The 22,842-nt window shown below is 45.6% G+C and overlaps 1 protein-coding gene across 1 annotated transcript; it reads left to right on the plus strand.

Annotated features, from left to right (window-relative positions):
* Positions 1-194: 194 nt before the first annotated feature.
* On the plus strand, positions 195-20,933 carry RRM2B (ribonucleotide reductase regulatory TP53 inducible subunit M2B). Its single transcript, XM_021529440.3, has 9 exons — positions 195-494; positions 4,912-5,064; positions 6,488-6,604; positions 7,529-7,662; positions 9,222-9,316; positions 11,275-11,408; positions 16,875-16,979; positions 18,071-18,184; positions 18,657-20,933. Exons 1-9 carry the CDS (start codon positions 456-458, stop codon positions 18,807-18,809), a joined length of 1,044 nt encoding a protein of 347 aa, XP_021385115.2. The 5' UTR covers positions 195-455; the 3' UTR covers positions 18,810-20,933.
* The last annotated feature ends 1,909 nt before the right edge of the window (positions 20,934-22,842 follow it).

Below are 22,842 nucleotides of genomic sequence, written 5' to 3' on the forward strand. Positions count from 1 at the left end.
TTAGTCACAGATCTCGCCACGGAATTTTCTTATCCCCTGCCCTGGCTAGGCTTGGGCGTCTCTCACAAGGCATTAAACCAGGAAAAGATGCGGTCCAGAGGAGCCCAGCTGGCCTGACTCCACCTTCCCGTGCTTGGGAATGGAGAGGGGAAGTCTCTGTCGCTGTGGCAGCCAGGTGCCTTTAAAAAAAATACCCAAAGTTCTTAACGGCGCACGAATTCTTAAAGCAGCAGCGAAAGTTACCTTTCTGGAAGGGGAACACCCGAATCCTTTGAAGCTCTCTCTGCTGGCAAGGGAGAAGAACAAGCGTCCAGCAGCGCTGTCGCTGACGGGCCCGGCGGCGCCTGCACGCTGTGTTTGTTGTGCAATTGCGGCGCCCTCGGGGGCGGAGCGGCCTCGCCACGGCTCTTCCCCCTTCCTGCGCCGCCGCTGCCCGCGGCCGGGTCCCGCCGGCCATGGGCGAGCGCCGGGGCGAGGCGGCGGGCCCGGAGCGGGTAAGGCCGGGCGGGGAGCGGGGCCGGGCCGGGCCGGGCCGGGCGGGGGCTCCGAGAACGGCGGCGGCGGCGCGGGGAACCCCGGGCGCCGGGGAGACCCCGGGCGCCGGGGAGACCCCGGGCGCCGGGGAGACCCCGGGCGCCGGGGAGACGCCGGGCGCCGGAGCGCTGCTCCGGACGGCCCTGCAGGGGACACGGAGCCGTCCCCCCGCGCCCTTGTCCCGCCGGGCTCGGCAGGGCCGCTCGGGCCGCGGGGAGCGCTGGCAGCACCGGCGGAGATGCGGGCCGGGGCCGGGCGCTGCCGCCCGGGGGTTCTGCGGCTGCCGGGACCGCGAAGGCAAAGCTCGTCCTCTGGCCCGAGCTGCTGTGGCGGCAGCTGTGGGTGTTGGTGTTGTTCCCGGCCTCCCAGGCCCTATGGACCGGGAAGGTCTGCCCCGGGAGGCGTCTGAGCTACGTTCTGGTGTCGCCCCAGTGTAACCTTGCTAAACCAGTCTGAGGTGTGCGAGGAGAAAGCATCACCATGACAGGGAAACGAACGTGTTCTTCCTGAACCCTTGTGTCTCATCAGTTCTCAAGTACCCAAAACCAGGTGTGCCATGTTAAATACAAGTGTAAGAAACGCCTTACTGTGTCCCCTGGAACAGTGACGTGCATATTCCCCTGGAATAGTGAAGTGCGTGGTAGTCCTGGATCCCCTCCAGCACGTGGAACCAGCAGGTGTTGTGCTCCTCAGACGCTGTGCAGTGCAAGCCATCTATCTCAGGAGTGGTGGTGCTCTTCCCAGTCTCACTGCTGGCATGACCTGTGCTGCCCAGGGCTGGCCTGAATGCTTTGGAAGCTCGTGGGATGCAAATGCAGCTTCTTACTAGGGTGTGTGAGGGTTCAGGGTCGCATACCATTGAGTGTATGTTCCGCATCACACTGCTGGCTCTGCCAGCACCTTTAGCTTTGTACCTGCCTACAGCTGATGTAGGGCATGTAACTGCAATGCTTGCACATGTAGCCCAGCAGCTGTAGCTGTGGGGTGATGGGTGTGTATATGTGTTAGTTATTTCCTAGTTTGTTTCCTTGTTTGTTAATTATTTCCTAGTTTGTTGAATTTGAAGTTAATGGAAGGTGTTTCAGTACCCCTAAACAGTTTTTGTTGTCCATTTGCTTTATTGTCATCACCAGAAGAGCTTGTCTCTCACAGTTGCAGAATAACTGGAATATGATGTACTGGAGTGTGTCCAGCAAAGGGCTGATGATTAAGATGTTATACAAAGAGAGGCCATGAGTGCTGGGACTGTTCACTCTGGAGGAGACTCCAGGGGATTTTGTGAGTAGGTGAAAATATTTAGTGGAGGGAATAAAGGAGACAGAGCCAGGCTCTTCTCAGTGGTGCCCCATGGTGAGACTAGGGGCATTTGTAACACACTGAAGTATGAGGTTACATTACATTTATGTATGAGAAAAAAATTGTTTTTTCTGAAAGTGCTCAGTTGCTGGCACAGGTTGTTCACAGAGGCTGTGTAGTCTCCATCTTTGGAGGTAGTGAAACCTCATCTGGTTGACCCTGCTGGTGCAAGGGTTGGCCCATGCCCACCAGCTTCACCTCTTTTATGTGTTTGGATCGTGTTGTCTCAACAGAACTAAGCATGTACATATTATAAACTGGGTGCCCTTTGTCATTATGGTGAATGACTGTTTTATGCACTATCATAGCATTAAGAAAAAGATCTGGGGTGCAGATTGAAGGTAATGTTGACCTGTACCTTCTCCTGTCTCTCACACTCCTGCCAGTGTCCCTGGATCCAGGAAGGCCAGTCAGGGAATGCATTGTGCTCCTTCAGCACAAGGTGGTGACTGTTCAGAAGCCTCAGCAGTGATCAGAATGTGCCACACACCTTGAAACTGAGAGAAGATGGGATTGTCTTGTAGCCACTGCCTGCCTGCCAATTTAGAGCCTGTGAAAGGCTCCTTTCACAGAGCCTGCCTGTAAAACTCCTCTGAACCCCTGAAGGTGATAAGGGAGGTGGGATATAGGTTGAGCAGGAGGTTCCAGTATGGCGTAGCCTCTGTGACTGACCTTTCCTTTTTTAAAATTAAAAAACCCCAAACAACCAAAACCACCTATTTAACAAGATACTAGTACCATTTTTAAAACTGCAGTCCAGCCAGCCTCACCTGAATCCTTGGAAAGATGATGGGATGGCTCATCCTGCAGTCCATTTACACATGTGAAGACAAGACAGTTATTAAGGAGTAGCCACCATGGATTCACCAAAGGGGACTTGTGCTTAACCAATCTGATTACCTTCTGTGATGGGACAATTGGCTGAATAGACAAGGGAGAGCATGGATTTTGTCTGCGTGGGCATTAGCCAGGCTTTTGCCAATGTCTCCCATGGTACCCTCATAGTCAAGCTCAGAAAGTGTGAGCTGGATGAGTGGATGGTGTGGTGGATTGAGCACTGGTCTAGTTTCAGGGCTGTCACTGGTTGTGTCCCCCAGGGTTCAATGCTGGGCTCAGTATTCTTTAACTTATCCATCAGTGACTCGGATGAAAGGGGCAAAAGCCTCCTCAGCAAGTTCAGTGGTGGCACAAAGCTGGGAGGAGCAGCCGATACCCCAGAGGGCCAGGCAGTCTTTCAGAAGGACCTGGGCAGGCTGGAGAGATGGGGAGAGGAATAGTCTGAAATTCAGCAAAGACAGATACAGGTCTGGGGAGGAATAACCCTGGGACCAATACAGGATGGGGGTGACCTGTTTGGAAAGCAGCTCTGTGGAGAAGGATCTGGGGGTCCTGCAGGACAACAAGCTGCCCATGAGCCAGCAGTGGCTGGGATAACAGGGAAGACTTTTGCAGTGTTTCCATTTGCAAGGATGTCAGCTGGTACAAAACCAGATGGAGTTGGCTGGATGCTGGGCCCTGAGCAGGTGTGTGCTAAGACAAGATGCTGAACCTGCCAACCCCAAATTCTCCCAATTCCAGTGAGTTACTGTAATCATCTATGTCCTGGGAAGTAAAAAAGGTCTTCAACTCTCATGGCCATTATCAGAGATTCTGCAAGATTATGAAATCTATATCATGTAATTGGATAATATTTTAAAATAGAATAAAAGGGTAGAATTGTAATTGTAACATGTTTCAGTGATGTATTCACTGGGGGTATCTGGGGTATCTATGCCAGCTATGCAGTGTGCACATATGTTTGGGTTTTGTTTGTTTTTAAAAATCTGAATAGCATTATTTATTTGAGAATATTTTCCAAATTGAAGTAAAGGAATGCTTTTTATTATGTGAGTAGTTAAAATCAGACTGGGTAGGGAAAGGACTTACAGATACCTCTGGAAGGTAGAAATAATAGTGTTCAAAACCTTCAGCTCCCCCTCTCTGCTGTATTATATGGGACACCTTGTATGCTGCCTGTGGCGTACGCTGCCACTCTACAGCAGTGTCAGTGGGATCTTGGAACCAACCCAGAAAGGCATCCTGCTTGCTGAACTTCTGATCAGTGTGACTCCCCAGCCCTTCTGCAGAGGTTGCAGCATGCTGTCCTGACAGCTCTTCACAGCAGTTGTTTCTAGTAGTGTTTGGTGACATGTCTGCAGGGATGCAGGGATTGATCCTGGGAGCAGATGTCCCCAGCCAGAGGTGTGGTGAAGGCCCTGGTCAGGTGCCCTCTCTGCTACTTTTCTCTGGCCTGTTTCCTAAATATCAGCTGTCCCCAGCTCCCCAGCTCAGCTGGGCTAGAACTCTCTGAGGAGGAGCTGTGCACAGATGTCCTCTGGAAGCCCACACAGAAAGGTCAGTGTGGAGATGGGTGACTCCAGGCAGAGGATTTCCTGCTGCCAGCTGCTGAGAAGAGCCAAGTTAGTTCGTATCAAGGGAGAGCCTCCAGGGCAGCCTCCAGACCCATGCTGCTGTGTGGGCTGCCCTCACAGATTGCATACACAAACCTCCATTGAGACTCGCTGTGGCACAGGGCTGTCCTCTGTCAATTAGGATTAGTTACCGTGGTCTCATGGCTTTTTTAAGGCAGTCCATCAGGTCCTAATGGCTGGAGGTGCCTGGGCAGTGAGCGTGGTGGAGCTGTGCTGGTGGCAGCTGTGCTTGTGTCTCCCTGCGTGTGGGACCGCAGTGGGTGATGTCTCCAGGGCAGACTTCCCCCCAGTGCTGCAGAAGGCTTTGTCTGTGGCACACAGGCATTTCCTGGCGCCAGCAGGGCTGGGAGGGGGCTGTGGGCTGGTGAGAGCTGTGCTGGGTAGAGCCGGGCGAGTGGGCAGCGCTGATGGAGGGCGAGGGCACACGTACCCCAGGGGACCAGGTGAGTGTCTCTGTGACACGGCTCAACTTCAGACCACACTTTCGGGATAGTGTGAGGAGGAGGAGTAAATAGTGGTAACTTTAACCAGAGCTGTGCTTTATTTTCAGAGCTCATCAAGTGCTGCTGAAAATGGCTCCGACCTTGATGAAGAGCCTCTACTCAGAAAAAATCACCGCCGGTTCGTCATCTTCCCAATCCAGTATCCAGACATATGGAAGATGTATAAGCAGGCTCAGGCCTCCTTTTGGACAGCAGAAGAGGTGAGCCCTGGGCCAGTAGGTTGGCAAAAGGCAGTCAGACCACTGAGGTCCTGGCACATCTTTCCTAGCTCTGCTGCTGGCTTCTGTGTTGCAAAGGTTGGAGTTAATTTCATCAAACATCAGGTGCCAGTACCAAAGTAGAACTCCCTTCATTGACAGTGGAAAGCAAGCTGCTTCCACAGGGTGATTCAGCAGACTGGTGTAGGTGCTTAATTTAGGATGAGGTGGAATTGTGTCCTGGAGTGCTTCTCTGGTTATGGAGAAATCCTAAGTCAGATTGCTCTAATTCATGGTCAGATAGCTCCTACCGTGCTGTGGTCTCTGAACCTGCAGAACCTGCAACTGACTCCTGATGTAAGGAGTAAGATGCTGTGGGAAATTTCATGCTGTTCCTTAATATTAGGTACCTAAATTTCCAGACAGATAGTGTTAGTTTTGCTGAAAATGTGTTTAGCTGACTCCTGATTGTCCTGGTGAGGTGCTTGCCCCATGTTGCAGTGCAAGCTCCAAGTTTTTCCCCGCGGTTGCTGGTTAGCTAGACCTGAGCTTGTCTGTGGGCAGTGGTCTGCAACTGCAGAGGAGTAAGTTGAAAGCACTGGCAGGCTCTAAACAGACCAGAAAGCATCATGGGATGATGAGGAACTGATGTTTGTGGAGGTGGTATTTCATTACTTGGCTGGGCAGCTTGCTGCTCTGTTGCAGCAGATCTTCATTTAAACCATTAAAGAAAAAGCATTCCAACTCCTGCCTTACCAGCATTTCCCTTTTACTATGTTGCTGGTTCCTTCTTACACTGTCCTAACATCTGTAGGTCTTCTGCATTTTTCAGATCTAACTCTGCGTTAGTGCTGTTTTGGTTCAGAAAACCTACAAACAAACAAAAAAGTACCATGTGAAGGAAGCTGTGGTTTTCTCTCATGGCTGGGGTTTGGTCTGATAGACAAGAGCAGTTGCACAGCATTTGCTTCATACCATTCTTTGACAACATGAAGGCTGAACACCTGTCAAAGGCAGAAGTCCCCTTAGTCCATCTTTTGGCATGCTTGGTATAGCTTTCCTGGGGTATCAGCATTTATTTCAAGTGTCTCAGAATGAGGTCTGGTTATTGGTGTGTGTTCATACTTGTGACAGAAAGATACTAAGGCTTTTCAAAATCACTTTTATTTATTCGATAAACACCAATTTTTATTCCAAATTACAAAAGTGTAAACTGTGAAACAAGTACATGATGTTATTGTTGCAGAGAGAAACAACAGTTCTGCAGTGTTTCTGTTGTCTTTTACAGTCACAAGCAATTAAATTCCCTGCATGTAAAGATTTGAAAGCAAATGCCAAAACTCTGCTTCAGTCACTTGACTGGGCTGCTTGTTTTTACAGAATGACAAATGCAAAAGGACAATGTTTTCCTTTTTCTTTTCATTAGGTTGATTTGTCAAAGGACCTTCCTCACTGGAACAAGCTGAAAGCAGATGAAAAATACTTTATCTCTCACGTTCTGGCATTTTTTGCAGCCAGTGATGGAATTGTAAATGAAAACCTGGTGAGAAAGACTTACAGAGTGCTTGAATACTTAGTCATGTTATTATCTTATTAACTTTCCATTTCGGCTTTTTCACATTAATTCATAGGTTTTTTAAATGTGTACTTTTTTTCTTTCCATCTCACCTTTTTCAAGTGGAACAAACAGCTTGTTCATCTGGGAACAGTGTTTGGGTTAAATTGGGTCAGCTGTGGTCATCAGGGCTCCAAATCACATCACTCTGGAACACTGTTTTTACATTCAGCCCCTGCTTGGCTGTGGGATGTGCATTTCTGAATGAATTAATGTAACCCCATATTTTTCTGTACTCATGTTAATTGAAAAGTAAGGAATACAGACCATGGCTGTACCATGTATTCCTCATTTTAGTAAAATCTGTTTTGTTCTCACTGAGCAGCATCCTAGAATCTCTTAGGGCTGCAGGTGGGTGCTGCTAAAAAGATGAGGAATTCTTCTTGCTGATATCTGTTCTGGGCTGGAGAATATCTCATCACAGGTTAGCAGTGGTATTTGTCTGCAAACGCCCAGTTTAAATCTCGAATATTTGAATGTTTATAACATGCAGTGTATATGTGCATGTATTGCATTAACATGCCTTATGTCATGCTGTTTATATTTTTAATGATGAACACAAAGTCTGAGGCTTTGTTCAGTACTAAGTATTTAATACTGCATTATTTTGCTGTTCTTTTCCTGTGTATGTGCCCTCATGCTTCAGCTCTTAGATGTATTTACTTCTGGCTAGCCTGCTTTATTTTCCTCTGCACCACAACTATCTTATTGACATATCTGTGAACAAAGTAGGGCAGAACTGCTCCCATCCTGTGTCTGTAGCAGAGATCTGATATCTCTCCTGTTGAGCTCAGAGTAGTGTCATGCAGGATTGTTTTCTTGTACTAACTGCATGCTTTCTGGTTTTGGCAGGTGGCACGTTTTAGTCAGGAGGTGCAGATCCCAGAAGCTCGCTGTTTCTATGGCTTTCAGATTCTCATTGAGAATGTTCACTCAGAGATGTACAGCTTGCTCATAGACACCTACATCAAAGATCCCAAGAAAAGGTAAACCTCTGGATGTGTTACAAACCTGTGGGAAATCTGTCGCTGAAGCCAGTGCCAGATTGTAGGGCAGCATGGCAGCTGTCTCCTGTTCTCATACTGTCTTTCTGGGGGAAGCTTTCAAGGCCTGCATGTCTGACCCCCAAAATGGAGAGGAGTATTACTGACCAAGGCTTATTGTGGGAGTATCAGAAGGTTAGTTAATATCTGTATAAATCTTTTATTGCTGGAAGCATGGAGTGTGTGAAATGTTAAAGGTTAGATGAGCTCCTTGAGGTTATCGTGCTCCTGCAGTACTTGTTCTTACATCAGCAAAGGATCAGCCTGAGGAAATTGAGTGCTCATGATTAAAGTGGTTTCTAATATGCAACAATCAATGTATTGCATCCTTTCAGCCTTTTTGTTGTCAGTGCTTTTTAATACAATTTGAACTGCTTATTTTTGAATTATTGAGTTCACCTTTTTTGTCTGAAGAACTTCCTAGTCCAAACAGAATACATTTGAAAAGCAGCACTTTCCCACAGAGACTCCACCATGGTGATGGTCAGGCAGAGCTTGCTTTCCCATCGTCATGTGTTGATGATGGTGGGAGGACTGAAAGGTTTCCTTTCAGGTTTTCAGCATAGGAACAGAGTCTGTGCATGTGGAACTTGTTCAGTTTCTTTTGTGGAGTTGGGCAAGATGAGGTTTTGCTCTGTGGATAGGCTGAAGTAGCTGGCTTCAATTGAGAAAGAGACTGTGATCTGGTGTGTGAGCACTCCTGGGATGGGATGAGTTTGTTCATAGCCTTCCTTTCCTGAGCCCTTGGAGATGCTGCTTTCTGCACATTTGCCTCCCTCTGCTCTTTTTATCGCAGATCACATTGTGGTTTAATCTGGCAGGCAGCTAACACTACACGGCAATTCACTCACTGCCTGCCCGGGCCCAGTGGGGTGGGAGAGAATCAGGGAGACAAGTAGAACTGGTGTTTTGAGGTAAAGGCAGCTGGATAGGACAGGAAAATAATAATAATAATAATAATAATAATAATAATAATAAATAGTACTAAACAAGTGATGCCCAATGCAGTTGCTCACTGCCTGCTGGCTGATACCCAGCCAGTTCCCAAAAGCCCCGGCCAGCTTTTCCCTAGTTTGTATTCTGAGCATGACATTGTATGGAATATCCATTTGGCAATTTGGGATCTGCTGTCCTGACTGTGTCCCCTCACAGCTTCCTGTTCCCCCCAGCCTGCTCACTGGTGGAGTAGGGTTAGAAGCTGAAGAGTCCTGGACTTTGTGTAAACGCTGCTTAGCCACAATGAAAACATCAGTATGTTATCAACATAATTCTCATTCTAAATATAAAACACAGAACTGTACAAGCAACTAGGAAGAAAATAAACTCTCTCCCAGACAAAAATAGGACAGATCATCACCTCTTTGGGCTGGGAATGTTCTCTTACTTGGGTTAGTTGAGGGCCTTGCATAATGGGATCCTCTGTCTGGTGGAGCTGGAAGGGACAACCAGCATACATTTACCTAAATCACTATTTTGATGTTTTGTCTCATTTTCTTCTATAGGGATTTCTTATTTAATGCTATTGAAACAATGCCTTGTGTTAAGAAGAAAGCAGACTGGGCTCTGAAGTGGATTGAAGACAGAGAATCCACTTTTGGTGTGTAGCTTTTTATAAACTTGTTTCTATTGTGTATCACAAACTGACTGTCTGTGAGTAAGCTGCACCCCTGGAACATGAAATGAAATTCTCCACAGATGTAGTGGGTCTCTGGTTTAGTGAGCATATATGTTTTTATCTTCAGGTAGAGAAATAAAGAAATGGCAGTGCTCCCTTAAATCATGTTATGAAAAATGCTCTGTCTTTTGTTTTTTGTTGGTTTTTTTGTCTTTATACTGAATAACCCTGGTTTCCTCAATTTTTGCTTGTAGACCTTACATTCTAGTTTTCTTCTAGTTGGTTCTTATTTTTCACTCAGTGTTCAGAACTGGACAGGCGAAGTTCTTGCAAGTCCAGGTATTTTCTGTGTTCATGTTCCTATAGAGGAATCCTTGGTGTTTTTTTGTAACTGAGGCATGACTGAGCCTGGACAAAAAAGATTCAAGAACCATCTATTTCTGGTGTTTCTGGTTTGCTGTTTGGACTGGGTTTCTAATTTTTGTATCTCATTTCAGAGCTGGTACAGTGGCTCAGCTTCCATCAGCATGGTGTAGGGCATCTTTAGAAATGTTCTGCATTCTTACAGTGTTGACTTGGAAGGGTTTTCTGTAGCTGAAATGCATAATGAGTGCACTCTGGTGAATTTTTTTAAAGTAAACATCCTCTATATTTTGAGAAAGTGCAAGAGATAGAGAGATTCAGCCTGGTGAACAAAATAAATCTGAACATCATTCTTTAGCAGCATCTGTTCACAGCTCTTATTTGAGAGGGGTTCTATTTTGTAGCTGTACATTGCTCTGTCCTGGAGCTCCCACTGCCTCCCCAGTCTGGCTTTGCTTGCTGTGTGTGAAATCCCTTCATCTCCCTTTGTTTGGCTCCCAGCAGTGTAGGGTGTGCCAGGAATCAGAAAGTTCCCTTACTCAAAAAGCAGTGTGCCCCCTGCTCCCTGCCCCCAAACTTAATGCATTTTATCCAAATAAGTAATCAGTCTTCTGCTTCATTAAACCTATATTTTTAAGCAGCCTTTCTCCATTCCTCTATAGCAGTAACCTACAAGATTTTTAGTGTTGCCAGAAATATTCTTTCTTTAATAACTACTCTGATACTTGTAAGTTGGTATTGCTCTCTGTGCTTTTTCCTAATCTGAATTTCTTCAGATGAGCCAGCAGTGGACATTTGTATCTCATAGAGGAAGTGGGACATCTGACTACTTTGGGTTATTTTTTAAACAAAATTCTATGCAGTTCTTATTGGGAAAAGGCACCAGAACTTAGTACCAAAGTGCTTCATGTCAGAATGTACACAATAAGCCTGTGAAGTTGTTTAAGTAGTGTACATGTAGTGGTGTGGCTTCACTAAACAGTTAGATGGTCTTGTAGTCTGAAGAAATACGTTCATGTAGAGAACAGGGAGAACTGGGATCAATAATGCCTTGCTTTCCTATGATTAAACATGGAATAACACAAGTAGTTATTTGTGTCTTGACTTATATTCTGTAGACTTTCATTCTTTTAAGAATATGTGCTCTTTTAAGAATATATGGTTTTATGTAGATTCCCAAGAAGAAGAAATTGTGGTGTAGGGTTTTTTGTTTAAGTTAGAAGAGATTGGCACTTTTCTCAGTTTTGCTGTCAGGTACACAGCTGCTTTCCTGGCTTTCAGGAGAAAGAGATAATGGAGTACTAATGTCTCGGTCACTTTGGACAACTACCTTCTTTTGCTTCGGACCTGTGGCGGTTTCAGTGGGTGCCCTGGTTCTTCAGCTCTGCTGGGGTTGCCTCTGGCTGAGTGCTGTGGGGTGTGTAGACCCATCTGCTGACAGATGTGGTCAAAGATAGCATTTGGTGCTGCAAAGGGGATTGCTTTTCTCCAGCATCACTGTCTGATGCAAATGGTGCCTCTTGCTGATGAGCAATAGAGCAATTTGTGTCTAATGAAAAATGTGTTATGTTAAACAGGTGAGAGAGTGGTTGCATTTGCTGCAGTGGAAGGCATCTTCTTTTCGGGTTCCTTTGCTGCTATATTTTGGCTGAAGAAGAGGGGTCTGATGCCTGGATTGACTTTCTCCAATGAACTTATTAGCAGAGATGAGGTAATGTTGTATATCCTACATACTGTTTGGGAAGAAAAGTGAGTTTCCAGGGCATGGGTACAATTATATTTATGAAGAACCCATAGTCTTATCAGAGGAAGGGGAAAGAAGCAGACTTTTACCAAAAATTACAGAATCATAGAATCATTTAAATTGGAAAAGACCTTTAAGATCACCGAATCAGACTGTTAACCTGCCATTGCCAAGTCCACCCCTAAACCATGCCCCTAAGTGCCACATTCACATCTTTTAAATACCTTCAGGGATGGTGGCTCAACCACTTCCCTTGACCACAATTTCCATGAAGTTTTTTGTAATATCAAATCTAATCCCCTGTTTGAGGCTATTTCCTTGCAACTTGAGGCTATTTCCTCTTGTCCTGTTGCTTGGGAGAAGAGGGCAACCCACACCTCACTACAACCTTATCTCAGGCAGTTGAAGAGAGCTCAGGTCTCCGTGAGCCTCCTTTTCTCCAGCATGAACACTCCTATCTCCCTCAGCTAATCCTCCTAAGACTGGTGCTCCAGACCCTTCACTAGCTTTGGTGCCCTTCCCTGGACTTGCTACAGCAATGTCCTTTTAGTAGTGAGGGGCCCAAAACTGAACACAGGATTCAAGAGCTATGACCTCACCAGTGCCGAGTACAATCGCTGCCCTGGTCCTTTTGCCACGCTATTCCTGACACAAGCCAGGACACTGTTGGCCTTCTTGGTCACCTGGGCACACACTGGCTCATGTTCAGCTGCTCTCAGTCAGCACCCTTGGGTCCTTTTCCACTGGGCTGCTTTCCAGCCACTCTGCCCAAGCCTATAGCACTGCATGGGGTTGTTGTGGCACAAGTGCAGGACCTGGTATTTGGCCTTGTGGAACCTCATACCATTGCCTTCAGTCCACTGATCCAGCCTGTCCAGATCCCTCTGCCTTCCCAGCCTCCAGCAGATCAACATTCCTACCAAACTTGGTATCTTTTGCAAACTGACTGAGAGTGCACTCAATGCACTTTACCACTGATAAAGCTATGAAACAGGACTGGCCACTCAGGCCAGTAACATACACATATATATATATATGTGTGTGTGTGTTATATACATATATATATATAACATGCATATATAGCTAACATAACATAACTGATCCCTGGGGAACCCTGCCTGTGGCCAGCCACCAACTGCATTTAATTCTTACCATGTTTTTTGGCCTGGCCATCCAGCCAGTTTTATATCCAGCAAACAGCACTGATGAACTTAAAGTATGGGTGCTGCTGGGTCCCTCAGCAGCAGTACCCTTTTTTAAAGGGAGTAAACATAAATACTGGTGTCCCACTTGTGATTTAACCCCAGCCAGCAATCAAACCCCATGCAACCACTCTCTCACTCCTCCACCAGTAGTATCAGGGAGAGAATTGGAAAGGTAGAAGCTGGGAAACTCATGGGTTGATACGCAGACAGTTTAATAGGGAAACCAAAAGTCACACACCTGAGCAAATCAAACCAAGGAATTAATTCACTGTTTTCCACGGGCAGGCAGGTGTTCAGCCATCTCCAGGAGAGCAGGGCCCATCATATGCAATAGTAATTTGGGAAAGCAAATGGCATTACTCCAAACACTCCCCCCTTCTTCCTTCTTCCTTCTTCCCCTCACTGAATGTCACATGGTCTGAATGTTCTGTTTCCCCATACTGAATGTCACATGGTTTGGAATGTCCCTTTGGTCAGTTTGAGTTACCCATCTCGGCTCAGGACAGGTTTTGTGTCTCCTCCCAATGTCCCATGCACCCCCAACTTCCTCACCTGGGTGGCAGTGTGAGAAGCAGAAAAGACCCTGGCTCTGTGTAAAGCCCTGCTCAGCAATAGCAAAAACATCTCTATATTGCCAACCCTGTGTTCAGCACAAATCCGAAACACAGACCCATACCATACTTGAAAAACACCAACCCTACCCCAAAACAGCACACCAGCCAAAACCAGCACACCAATGTATATAGTATTAGCAAAAATGGATTTTTTAGATTGAAGGGGATGCTTGTTTTCCTCTGCTGTGAAAGGAGGCAAAGGCCCAGCTGCTCAAGGAGTGGGGTGGAATTGCATGGTCCCCAGCTGTAGCAGGGGGCTGGCTGGAGCAAGGACCTGGATAGTGTGTGACTCTGAGACTTGCTGTGCTTCAGCTACTTCAGGCAGGTTCAGGTGGCCTCCAAGTACCACTCCCCACCTCCAAAGCTTCATACAGCCACCTGCATCCATCACTGAGGCAGTTGTGGCAGGTTGCTGCGGAAGCAGCAGATACCACTCCTCTCCATGGTCTTGTGTTGCTGCACAGCAGTAGAATCTCCTGGGAGGGGCAACTACAGATCTGCCTTTGAGGAGAGTGAATCTTAGCTTTAGATGAGAGGTGTCTGCACACCAGATACGACAGACCATGTGTTTACAAGGGCCCCTTCTTTTCACTGCTTCCTTCCTTCCTTTTTCCTTGCTCCCTGCAAGTTGGCAGCTGTTGTTTATGGCTGGGGACTGTGCACTGCACTACTTACGTTGCTGTCAGCACTGAAAAAGTAGAAAGACCAGTTTTGTATGCAGTATAAACATACTAGTGGTTGTAACTTAGCAGAGCTGGTCTTAATGTGTAAAGAGCTTTTTTATAATGGAGGTGATTTTCATATGTTAGATAAATTGCTTTGAAATGAGAACATGATATGTCTTTAAAAGACACTTTTGAATAAAGTCGTATGATTAGCAAGGAAAAACAAGTCGTTCTTCAGCCTTCAACTTCCTTGTATCTTCTGTGAGTCATCATGAACCGATCCATTTGAGTGAGGCAGGATTTGTTTGTTACAAGGATCACTTGCAGGTGAGTGCATGTAACTGTACTTTTCTGCAGTCAAGCACCAAAAGACTGAATTTTTTTGAGCTCTGCTGGCATAATTCCAACTGCAGTGCTGTTGTGAAGGTTAAAGCTTGGTGCACAGAGCACCTGCGTTGAAACCTAGTGGCAGTAAAAAGAATCCACAATGGAAAACTACAAACTGGTTTTTTGATGCACCTGGACAGATAAATTATCAACTCTCAATGTGTTTTTTGAGCTGCTGGCTCTGTTCCCAGGCTGTTCTTGAGCTGGTGCATCTCTGATACTTAAAGGTGCAAAACTGGTGGGAGCACCAGTCAGCAGAGCACACCAGTTAATGGAGAAGCCAGGCATGTCCTGCATCCTGCTGGTGATATTGCCCTGGATAAGGCCATGGGAAGCCTTGCAGCAGGCAGCTAATGTGGTCACTAGAGGTGGGGATATTTCCCAAATTACATTACTTCAGGGCTATTTCATGACCTTAATCACAAGGATTTTATAGCCTTTCCAAAAAAGTTTTCACAGAATTGTTAGGGTTGGAAGGGTCCTCTGGAAATCATCCTGTCCAATTGCCTTGCCAAGCAGGGTCACCTGAAGCAGGTGACACAGGAGCATGTCCAGGTGGGTTTGGAATGTCTCCTGAGAGGGAGACTCTGCAGTCACCCTGGGCAGCCTGTTCCAGTGCTCTGTCACACTCAACATGAAGTTCTTCCTTATATTGAGGTGAAACATCTTGTGTTTTTTTTTACAGTTTACAGCCATTGCTCCTCATCCAGTGGTTTACATTGCTCCTCATCCTGGTTTACAGCCATTGCTTCTCATCCAGTGGTTGTTGGACACCACTTAAAAGAATCTGTCATCATTCTCTTGGCACCTACCTGTCCTGGCTTCAGCCAAAGAGAGGGTTATTTTTTTGCAGTAGTTGTGAAGGGTTAGAGACTGGAGCTGTGTGGCTAAGACCCTAATGTTACTGGGTATCATCTCAGGTCATTGACAGGGGTGGAGAAAAGGAACTCCCTCTCCTGCTTTTAAGAAGGGTGTTCCTTCCAGTGGGAAAAAAATGTAATTGGGAAGAGCAGGTGGGTATTTGTCATGGGTTTTTCATGTAAATAGCTTCATCTTACACATTTTGTTGTTAATAATGCTGTTACTATTCTTTTCATTATCTTCTTGTTTCCAGTAAATGATTCTAATCCATCCTGTGATTTTCACCTTTTGTGCCTCCATTCACAGACCAGGAAGGGGCAAGGGAAGCCAGGGGTGTCTTGGTTAGGGCAGGGAGCAAGCAAGTGGTTTGGGAGAGTCTTGGTGGGGCACTGAACTGGGGAGTACCATTCCTAAGCCATGACACCACCTTTGAGATAATTTTGTGCATTAATGAGATCTCCTCTCAGTGTTCTCTTCTTCAGACTAAACAGGCCCAGCTCCTGCACTCTCTTCTCATAAAAAAGATGCTCCAGACCCCTCATGATTTCTGTGACTTCTGCTGGACCCTCTTCAGTAGCTCCTTGTCTCTTCCATATTGAGGATCCCAGAACTGGACACAGCTGTCCAGCTGTGACCTCACCAGGGATGGGCAGAGGGAGAAGATCACCTCCCTTGACCTGCTGGCCACACTCTTCCCAATGCACCCTGAAATCCGCTTGGCCCTTCTGATCACAAGAGCACTGCTGGCTCAATGAACTTGTTGCCCACTGAGACTCCCAGGTCTTTTGCAGCAGAACACCTCTCTAGTAGGTCAGCCCCCAGGTTTTGTTTGACCCTTGTTAATGGTAATATTAGATTGTCTTGTACCCCGTAGTCTGCCAAATTCTTTCTGATTGGTTTTCACTCTGGATGTGCCCTCTTGGTATTTATTGGCTGTAATCACTACCTTGCAGTTGAGAGGAGAGATGGTAGCACACTTTAGGCTGGCAGTGGTAGGTACAGCTGAAGCAAGATCATCATGCTGTACCCAGGCAAGTTAAAGAAAAACTGAGGTGCCTCTTGGAGCAGCTGTCTGGAGTTGCTTGTCTCCTTACCTTGGTGGGAGACTTTTCTGGAAATCCTGGAAAGGAGCACAGTTTACTAGGCTCTGTGTAGGATAGCTGAGGGAAATGAGAAGAGGAGTTTAGTTGGGGAAGAGATGATTTGTTAATGTTGGATTTCATGACTTTAATCTGAATCTGCCTTTCTAAAAATGCTGTTGGGAGCAGCAAGGGAAGAAATGCTAGTGAAAGAATTTAAATCAAGTATCTCAAAGTAAAGAGCAAGTAAACAGCCTGTTTTAACTCGCAAGTAGTTTTGCAGTTTTGCAGGTCTTGATGTAGAAGTCTTTCAGCAGAATCATCCCTGACAGGAGGAAGAGACCAGCAAGGCTCTGTGTAGGATCACTCACAGTAGAGCAGCCCTCAGAAAAATTTTACCTGAGAAACATAATATGCTGAACATCATTTTGGCACAGGTAGCATGTGATTGAGATGTTACTGGGTTGTAAACTACAAGTCCACACTACGTGTGATAACATTAAGACTTTCATAAAAGCAGGAGGCTGGGAAACTTCAGCACAAATGAGACTGCCTGAAAATAAAAGCAAACTATGGGGAAGAGGGGAAAACTGACTGTTTTTTCACTGTTCTCTTATTTCAGGGTCTGCACTGTGATTTTGCTTGTCTAATGTTCCATTATTTAGTGAACAGACCGTCAGAAGAGCGAGTCTGTGAGATCATCGTTAATGCTGTAGAAATTGAGCAGGTAATCCTGGTTGTGGCAACATTGTGGACAGCATGGGCTCAGTCTGAGATGTGAAAATAAACAAATTAACTTCTGACTTTTGGGATTCCATGTTTGATACTTGGCTCAGGCTTGATTCCTGATGCATTATACCATTCTTTCCCTCTTCATTAATGGTGACAATAAGAGTCAGAGACATTCTGATTCAATTATCAAACAACTGGGGCAAGCTGAAGCTGGCAGCTGGTTTTCTCCTTAATGACAGAAAGGAAGAAAAGCTGTCATATTTGATATTGAATATAATAGTTACAGTTGGAAGGGACCTACAATAATCATCTAGTCCAACTGTAGCTGTCTCTTAGAGAGGAGTTTGTTTACATCTGTCCTTTCAGGTACTTTGTCTCTCCTTATGGTATTCACACCTCTGCCTACTCCTGAGGAAAAGCAGAGTCTGCTCTGGCCACAAATATCATGCTGTCTTCTGGCTTTTTCTGTGGTTGATGTCAGGTTCTTTCATGTGAAGTGCTGCCCTTCTGCAGGCACAGGTTTCTGCATGGCTGAGTGTTTGGTCATGTTGTTTTAGTTTGGCTTTCATTCCTGTTGTTACCTAACTATTATGATGATTACGAATGCTCCTGCTTTGTCTCACAGCACTGACAGGGATGCATTGGTGCCTGAATATACACAACTGGGTTCAGCACTCATATATATTACTGCCCTCTGATCTGTCATTCTGTAGTGGCTGGAAGCCAGGAAAACTGGTGATTTCTTGCTCTATCCCTGCTCCCACTACTATGGTCCATAGATTTATTGAAGTTGGAGCTTAAGCTTACACAGAAGTGTATTCTGGGGGATTGGAAAAAGGCAGTGGAGGGGCAGTGATAAAAATCTTGCGCCTTTTCCAGAGTAACAGGCTAAAAATAAAGGAAGATACAGACAGTTACTGAAAACAGAAGATATTTGTTGAATTTAGTGATGTGAGTTATTTATTCAGACAACTTCCTGGGGAGTGTGAAACATCACAAAGTATGTTACTGTGAAACACAGGTGTCTTGTCTCCTTTTTTTCTTCTTAAATTTTATTCTAAATGTCATCTGTATTTTAACTTCTAGGAGTTTCTAACTGAGGCATTACCTGTAGGTCTGATTGGAATGAATTGCACCTTGATGAAACAATACATTGAATTTGTGGCAGACCGGTTACTAATGGAGCTTGGGTTCTCAAAGGTAAGAGATGCAGTTGCCTCAGATGCTGGCCTGCCAGTGCAGCCCAGGAGCACTGCCAGCACAAAGCACTCCCTTGTCATGCTGGGAAGCAGGTCATATTTAGCACGTGGACTTCCTGTGAGTGACAGCTGAAACCACAGCAGTCATACCTATGCTTCACTGTAAAAGAGCAAGAACAATTCAGGCCTTTGTTTCCCTTCAGCTGCTCAGCAGGTTTGTAATGGGAAACGTAAGCTGTGCTCAGGTGCTGCAGTGCTTGAAGAATAACAAGCACCTTGCACAAGTGAACTTCACCACAGGCTGATCTCCTGGGAGTGGCAGTACTGAATGTGCTTAGATAGGGGTCCATAGATCCTGCAGGATATTGCAGGCAGAGGTGGTCTAGTTTGAAAGAGTTTGACAGTTTTGCTTGCTGTGGGGTTTTAAAGCATTATTTCCCTGTCAGAATCACCAGTGTGTTTTCCTTCCCCAGGTCTTTAATGTAGAAAATCCTTTTGATTTCATGGAGAATATTTCTCTGGAAGGAAAAACAAATTTCTTTGAGAAGCGGGTTTCGGAATATCAACGTTTTGCTGTTATGGCAGAAACAATGGACAATGTCTTCACTCTGGATGCAGATTTTTGACAAATTGGCAAATGAATGGTGACTGTTTCCCTCGCCTCATCTCTCTTTATGCTGTGAAGTTGACTTAATTTCCTCTTGTGAAATCAGAAGTGTACTGGGATATTTTTCCTCAGTTTTCATGTTGTTTGTCAGAGGAGTAAATATATTTGTCTCTGTGTCATTTGAAAAAAAAGGGGGATCATTTGTAAAAACTTTATATGGCTTTGTAAAATCATGGCCTTTTTAAGATTCCCTTGATGTCAATGCTGTCTTTAAAAATGACATGGAATGGATGCTACTACTTTTTTAAGACTTTGGTCGTGTTTTAAGAAAGCAAACTGCATTTTTCCCTCATGTTATGGTATTTTAATCTGAAAACCAGCTGAGGTATCACTCCATGTAAAAATGTTGCTATAAATTATTTTCCTGTTTTCTGTTTTCATGTTTGTAGATTTGGTATAGAGTAAAAACTCTTCTGTTTCATCCTGTTGCAGATACAGTAATAATTGAATATGGGATGACCTTAATGAGGTCTGAACTATAGAATATTATTAAACCTGGGATTTACGTGTAATCTCCCCATTAACCTGGATTCTGTCTCAAAAAAAATTTACTCAGGAAAACTGATGAGTCTTGGTAGGCATTTAATTCAAATACATGTGATTAATACATGTGATTCTTGTCTTACAGCTGTTACTGAATAGGTCAGTGGGCTTTGAATGGTCCTGGAAAAGGCACATCTGTTAACAGTGGAGAAAAACCACATGCCTGGTTCTTAGGCTTGTGCTGCCTGTTTTTCTGTGCTTCACTGATCAAGTGCCTTATTAAGCAATCTGTAGTTGTATTTGTAATCATCTGACACTGAAACAGCCAGCTCTGGGTGTTGTCCATCTCCCCTTGTTGTGCTGGATGATTTGGTATTCTCTCTTCTTGGTTGCACTTGTGAATTGAATGGGTGAGTGTCATACCAAGGGATTATTCCTTGAGGTGCTACAAACAGACTACTTGGGCTGTAAGGAAGCACCCAGTAATGTATGAAGGTACATCAGGTTGTGTGTTTGATGTGAATCATTGGAACCATTGTCACAGAAGAGCTTCTGAAAGAAGGTATTAAACATTTCAAAACCAAACCAGAAGTAGTATGGAGTAGCAGCATCTTACAAAGGACTGTTGTTTGGTTTTTGATTGTGTGCCTGAAAACGGTTTGTAATTTTTTGATACCACATGGAGAGAATGGAGTGATTGAAGAGTGGCTAATGCGCTGTAGTGCTACTTGGGCTGGAAGGGATGCTATTCAGCTGTACCTGGCTTATCTGCAAATAAATAGGCTCTTCTTTTCCAAGATGAAGTGAATATTCAAGAGCTAGACAAAGGGTTCTGCTTTATTAAACCCAAGAATTTTTCATAATATTCAGCATTTGTGGAAGAGCTTTTGTAAGTCTTACTGTTGCAAGTATCTTGTGCTGCGCTTGATACACCTGGCATGAGCCAAACTGACAGCCCAGGGTTATCAGTGATGGGGTAGCACAAGTATTATTTCCCTGCCAGCCCAGATCAGCCATAGTCCTGGGTACCTGAGTTCCATGAAACAGGTCCATGCCTTGTTCCTAGTGAACAACTGTCCCTGCTGTAAAAATAAGCAGCAAAATTTACTCTGTTCTTTTAGTCTCTGTAAAAGATCAGGAGTATGTACTAAGCATGGATATGGAACAGTTATTTTTTTTCCTACTAGAAAATGCATCATTTGACAACTTACTTGGAAGAGGGCAGAGTGGAACGTTGAAAATACAGAGAAAAGCTGGAACTGATATCCCTCACTAACATCCTGGAACTGCAAGAGAACTGTGGACTCAGAGGGAAAACTCAGTGCCTTTTGAAAATACTGAGTTGATAGGGGAGAAAGAGAAAATACTGTAAATGGGTCTGTTGTTAGAGTAATAGAACCTATTATGTCACTGAAAGTACTAAAAAGCATTTATTTTGAGTCTTGTGAATATGATGGTAGTATAGAGAATATTCTAATATGAAACTGCAATGTGCTCAGGTTCTGTAAATGCGTATGAGATACCAAAGTCTGGTACAATGCCTCCCACTTCATTTGTGTGTAAAATATGTGTTGTTCAATAAAATTTTGAGTGTGGGGAAGCCCGTGCCTTCATTTACAAGTTACTTGCCTCTTTGTGAAATCCAAAGTGATAAAATTGGGATGTGACAGCATAAGTCAGTATTCACAGCTTTGGGATTGTGGGAGAAACTTATGAGTGCTCCATATATTGTCTTGCACTTTTTAGAGCTCTTGAATTGCTCTTTCTTGTTTCTGGAAATAGGTTTGGTTTTTTTGGTTTTTTGTAACAAGTGGGTTTGGTTTTGTTTTGTTTTTAATTGGGATTTTCTGGCACAAGGAGAAATCTTTTGGGTGTTTGTAAGGTTCAGTGAAGAAACACTCCAAAAATGTATTGTCAGTGGGTGGTACCTGATAGATCAAGAGCATCATGCCCTTGGGGCAGGCACCCTGACTGCCTGGGCACAGCATCATCAGGTTCAGGCCCTAAGATGGGGCCAGCCAGGCACCTGCCTGAAGCCAAACACTGGTCACCTGGGTCTGAGCTGGCACAGCTTCACACCTGCTTGTGTAGGCACTGTCAGGGCTGTCATTTCAAGTCTTGTCTCTGCAGCCTCTTTGTGCCTCCTCGAGACAGGCATGATGGGCAGAAGGTGCCTTCTTCCACCAGCAGCTGGGCAGAAACCCCATGGGCCTCTGAGGGCTCTGTGTGTCCCACACTGTGGCCATCATGCTTAAGAAAGCCTGATGGGTGTGAGTGTGGGGGGAGGAGGCGTGAAGCATCCCTTCAGTGTGCGTGGTCTGCGTGCTCTGAGTTGGAATAAGGCTGGTGTGTGACTTCGCTAGTGCCAGTGTGACAGGGAAGGTGCTCCTGGAGGTGTTTGTGTCGTGGTGAAGAACACGTCTGCAAGGGTCACATGAGTAGAAGCCTCTCTGAGGCCTGCAATAGGAGCTGAGGCTCAAGGGAAGAATCCCCCCCTTTTAAATTCCAAAGTGGCCTCTGTACTTCCCATTGTTCCCATTCAAGCAGACGTGTGCCTCCCGGCAAATCCCATGAGTTGGTTATCGGTAGCCACAGGCAGACATTGTGCTCCCAATGCTCTGCTCTGGCTGTGAAGCCACTGCCCAGTGCAGTAGGTCAGTGAGTGTTCCCAGCCCTTGCTGGGAAATAAAGCAGGTGAAGGCAGGGCAGTTAGCAACCTCTTTCTTAGTGTTTCTGGACTGGTGAGATTTTTGCAGCAGAAGAGGATGCTGTGAGTGTGGCAGCACCCTCAGAACTGCAGCCAGCCCTTGGCTGGCTGACACTGTGCTGATCCACTTCCACTACATTTCTTGTCCTTGTCCTTGAATGATGAAAGTTTTGAAAGAGCAAGCATGGCCTCCCTGCCGGTCACCCAGCCTGCCAGAGGAGCATCTTCCTTCTGGCTTTCCTAAGGGGATGATCTGGGCTGGTTTTTCCTCCTGGTGGAGCCCTTGAGTCAGCAAATATTAATGTTTCTGTCACTATTATCTAGCACTCCTTCTGGGAGTCGGTCATTTGCGATGCTGATGCGTTGATATTTCATGTAGCCGAGTTTGTGTTTGCCAGGAGGATGCTCCTGTGCCTGGGGCCCGCTGGCTGCACCGCATGCTGCAGGGATGCTCAGGTGCATGCACAGCCCCTGTTTGTGCCTATGGGTGTGCACGCCTGGCACTCGGCTGTGCATGCACACCACATGCACACACCAGCACAGCTGAGGGGAGATGCTGTTGAAGGGCAGCTTTTAGCAAACCCTCTCCCTGGAGCAGAAGGGCAAGGTGGGCACTGTAATATTGCTGTTAAGAGCTACTGTTCCTGGTTTGCTGGCGGCTGCTGCCTTGCCCTGCTTCCTGTGGCCTGAGCACAGATGGGCAGCGGTCCCATCCCATCGTACATAATCTGAACCAAGGCTGCCCTAAGCACAGAACTGTGCTCTGCTCACTTTAGCTAATGTTTTTTCAGCTTGAAACGCA

The sequence above is a fragment of the Lonchura striata genome, chromosome 1 (genome assembly GCF_046129695.1).
Source record: "Lonchura striata isolate bLonStr1 chromosome 1, bLonStr1.mat, whole genome shotgun sequence".
NCBI lineage: Eukaryota > Metazoa > Chordata > Aves > Passeriformes > Estrildidae > Lonchura > Lonchura striata.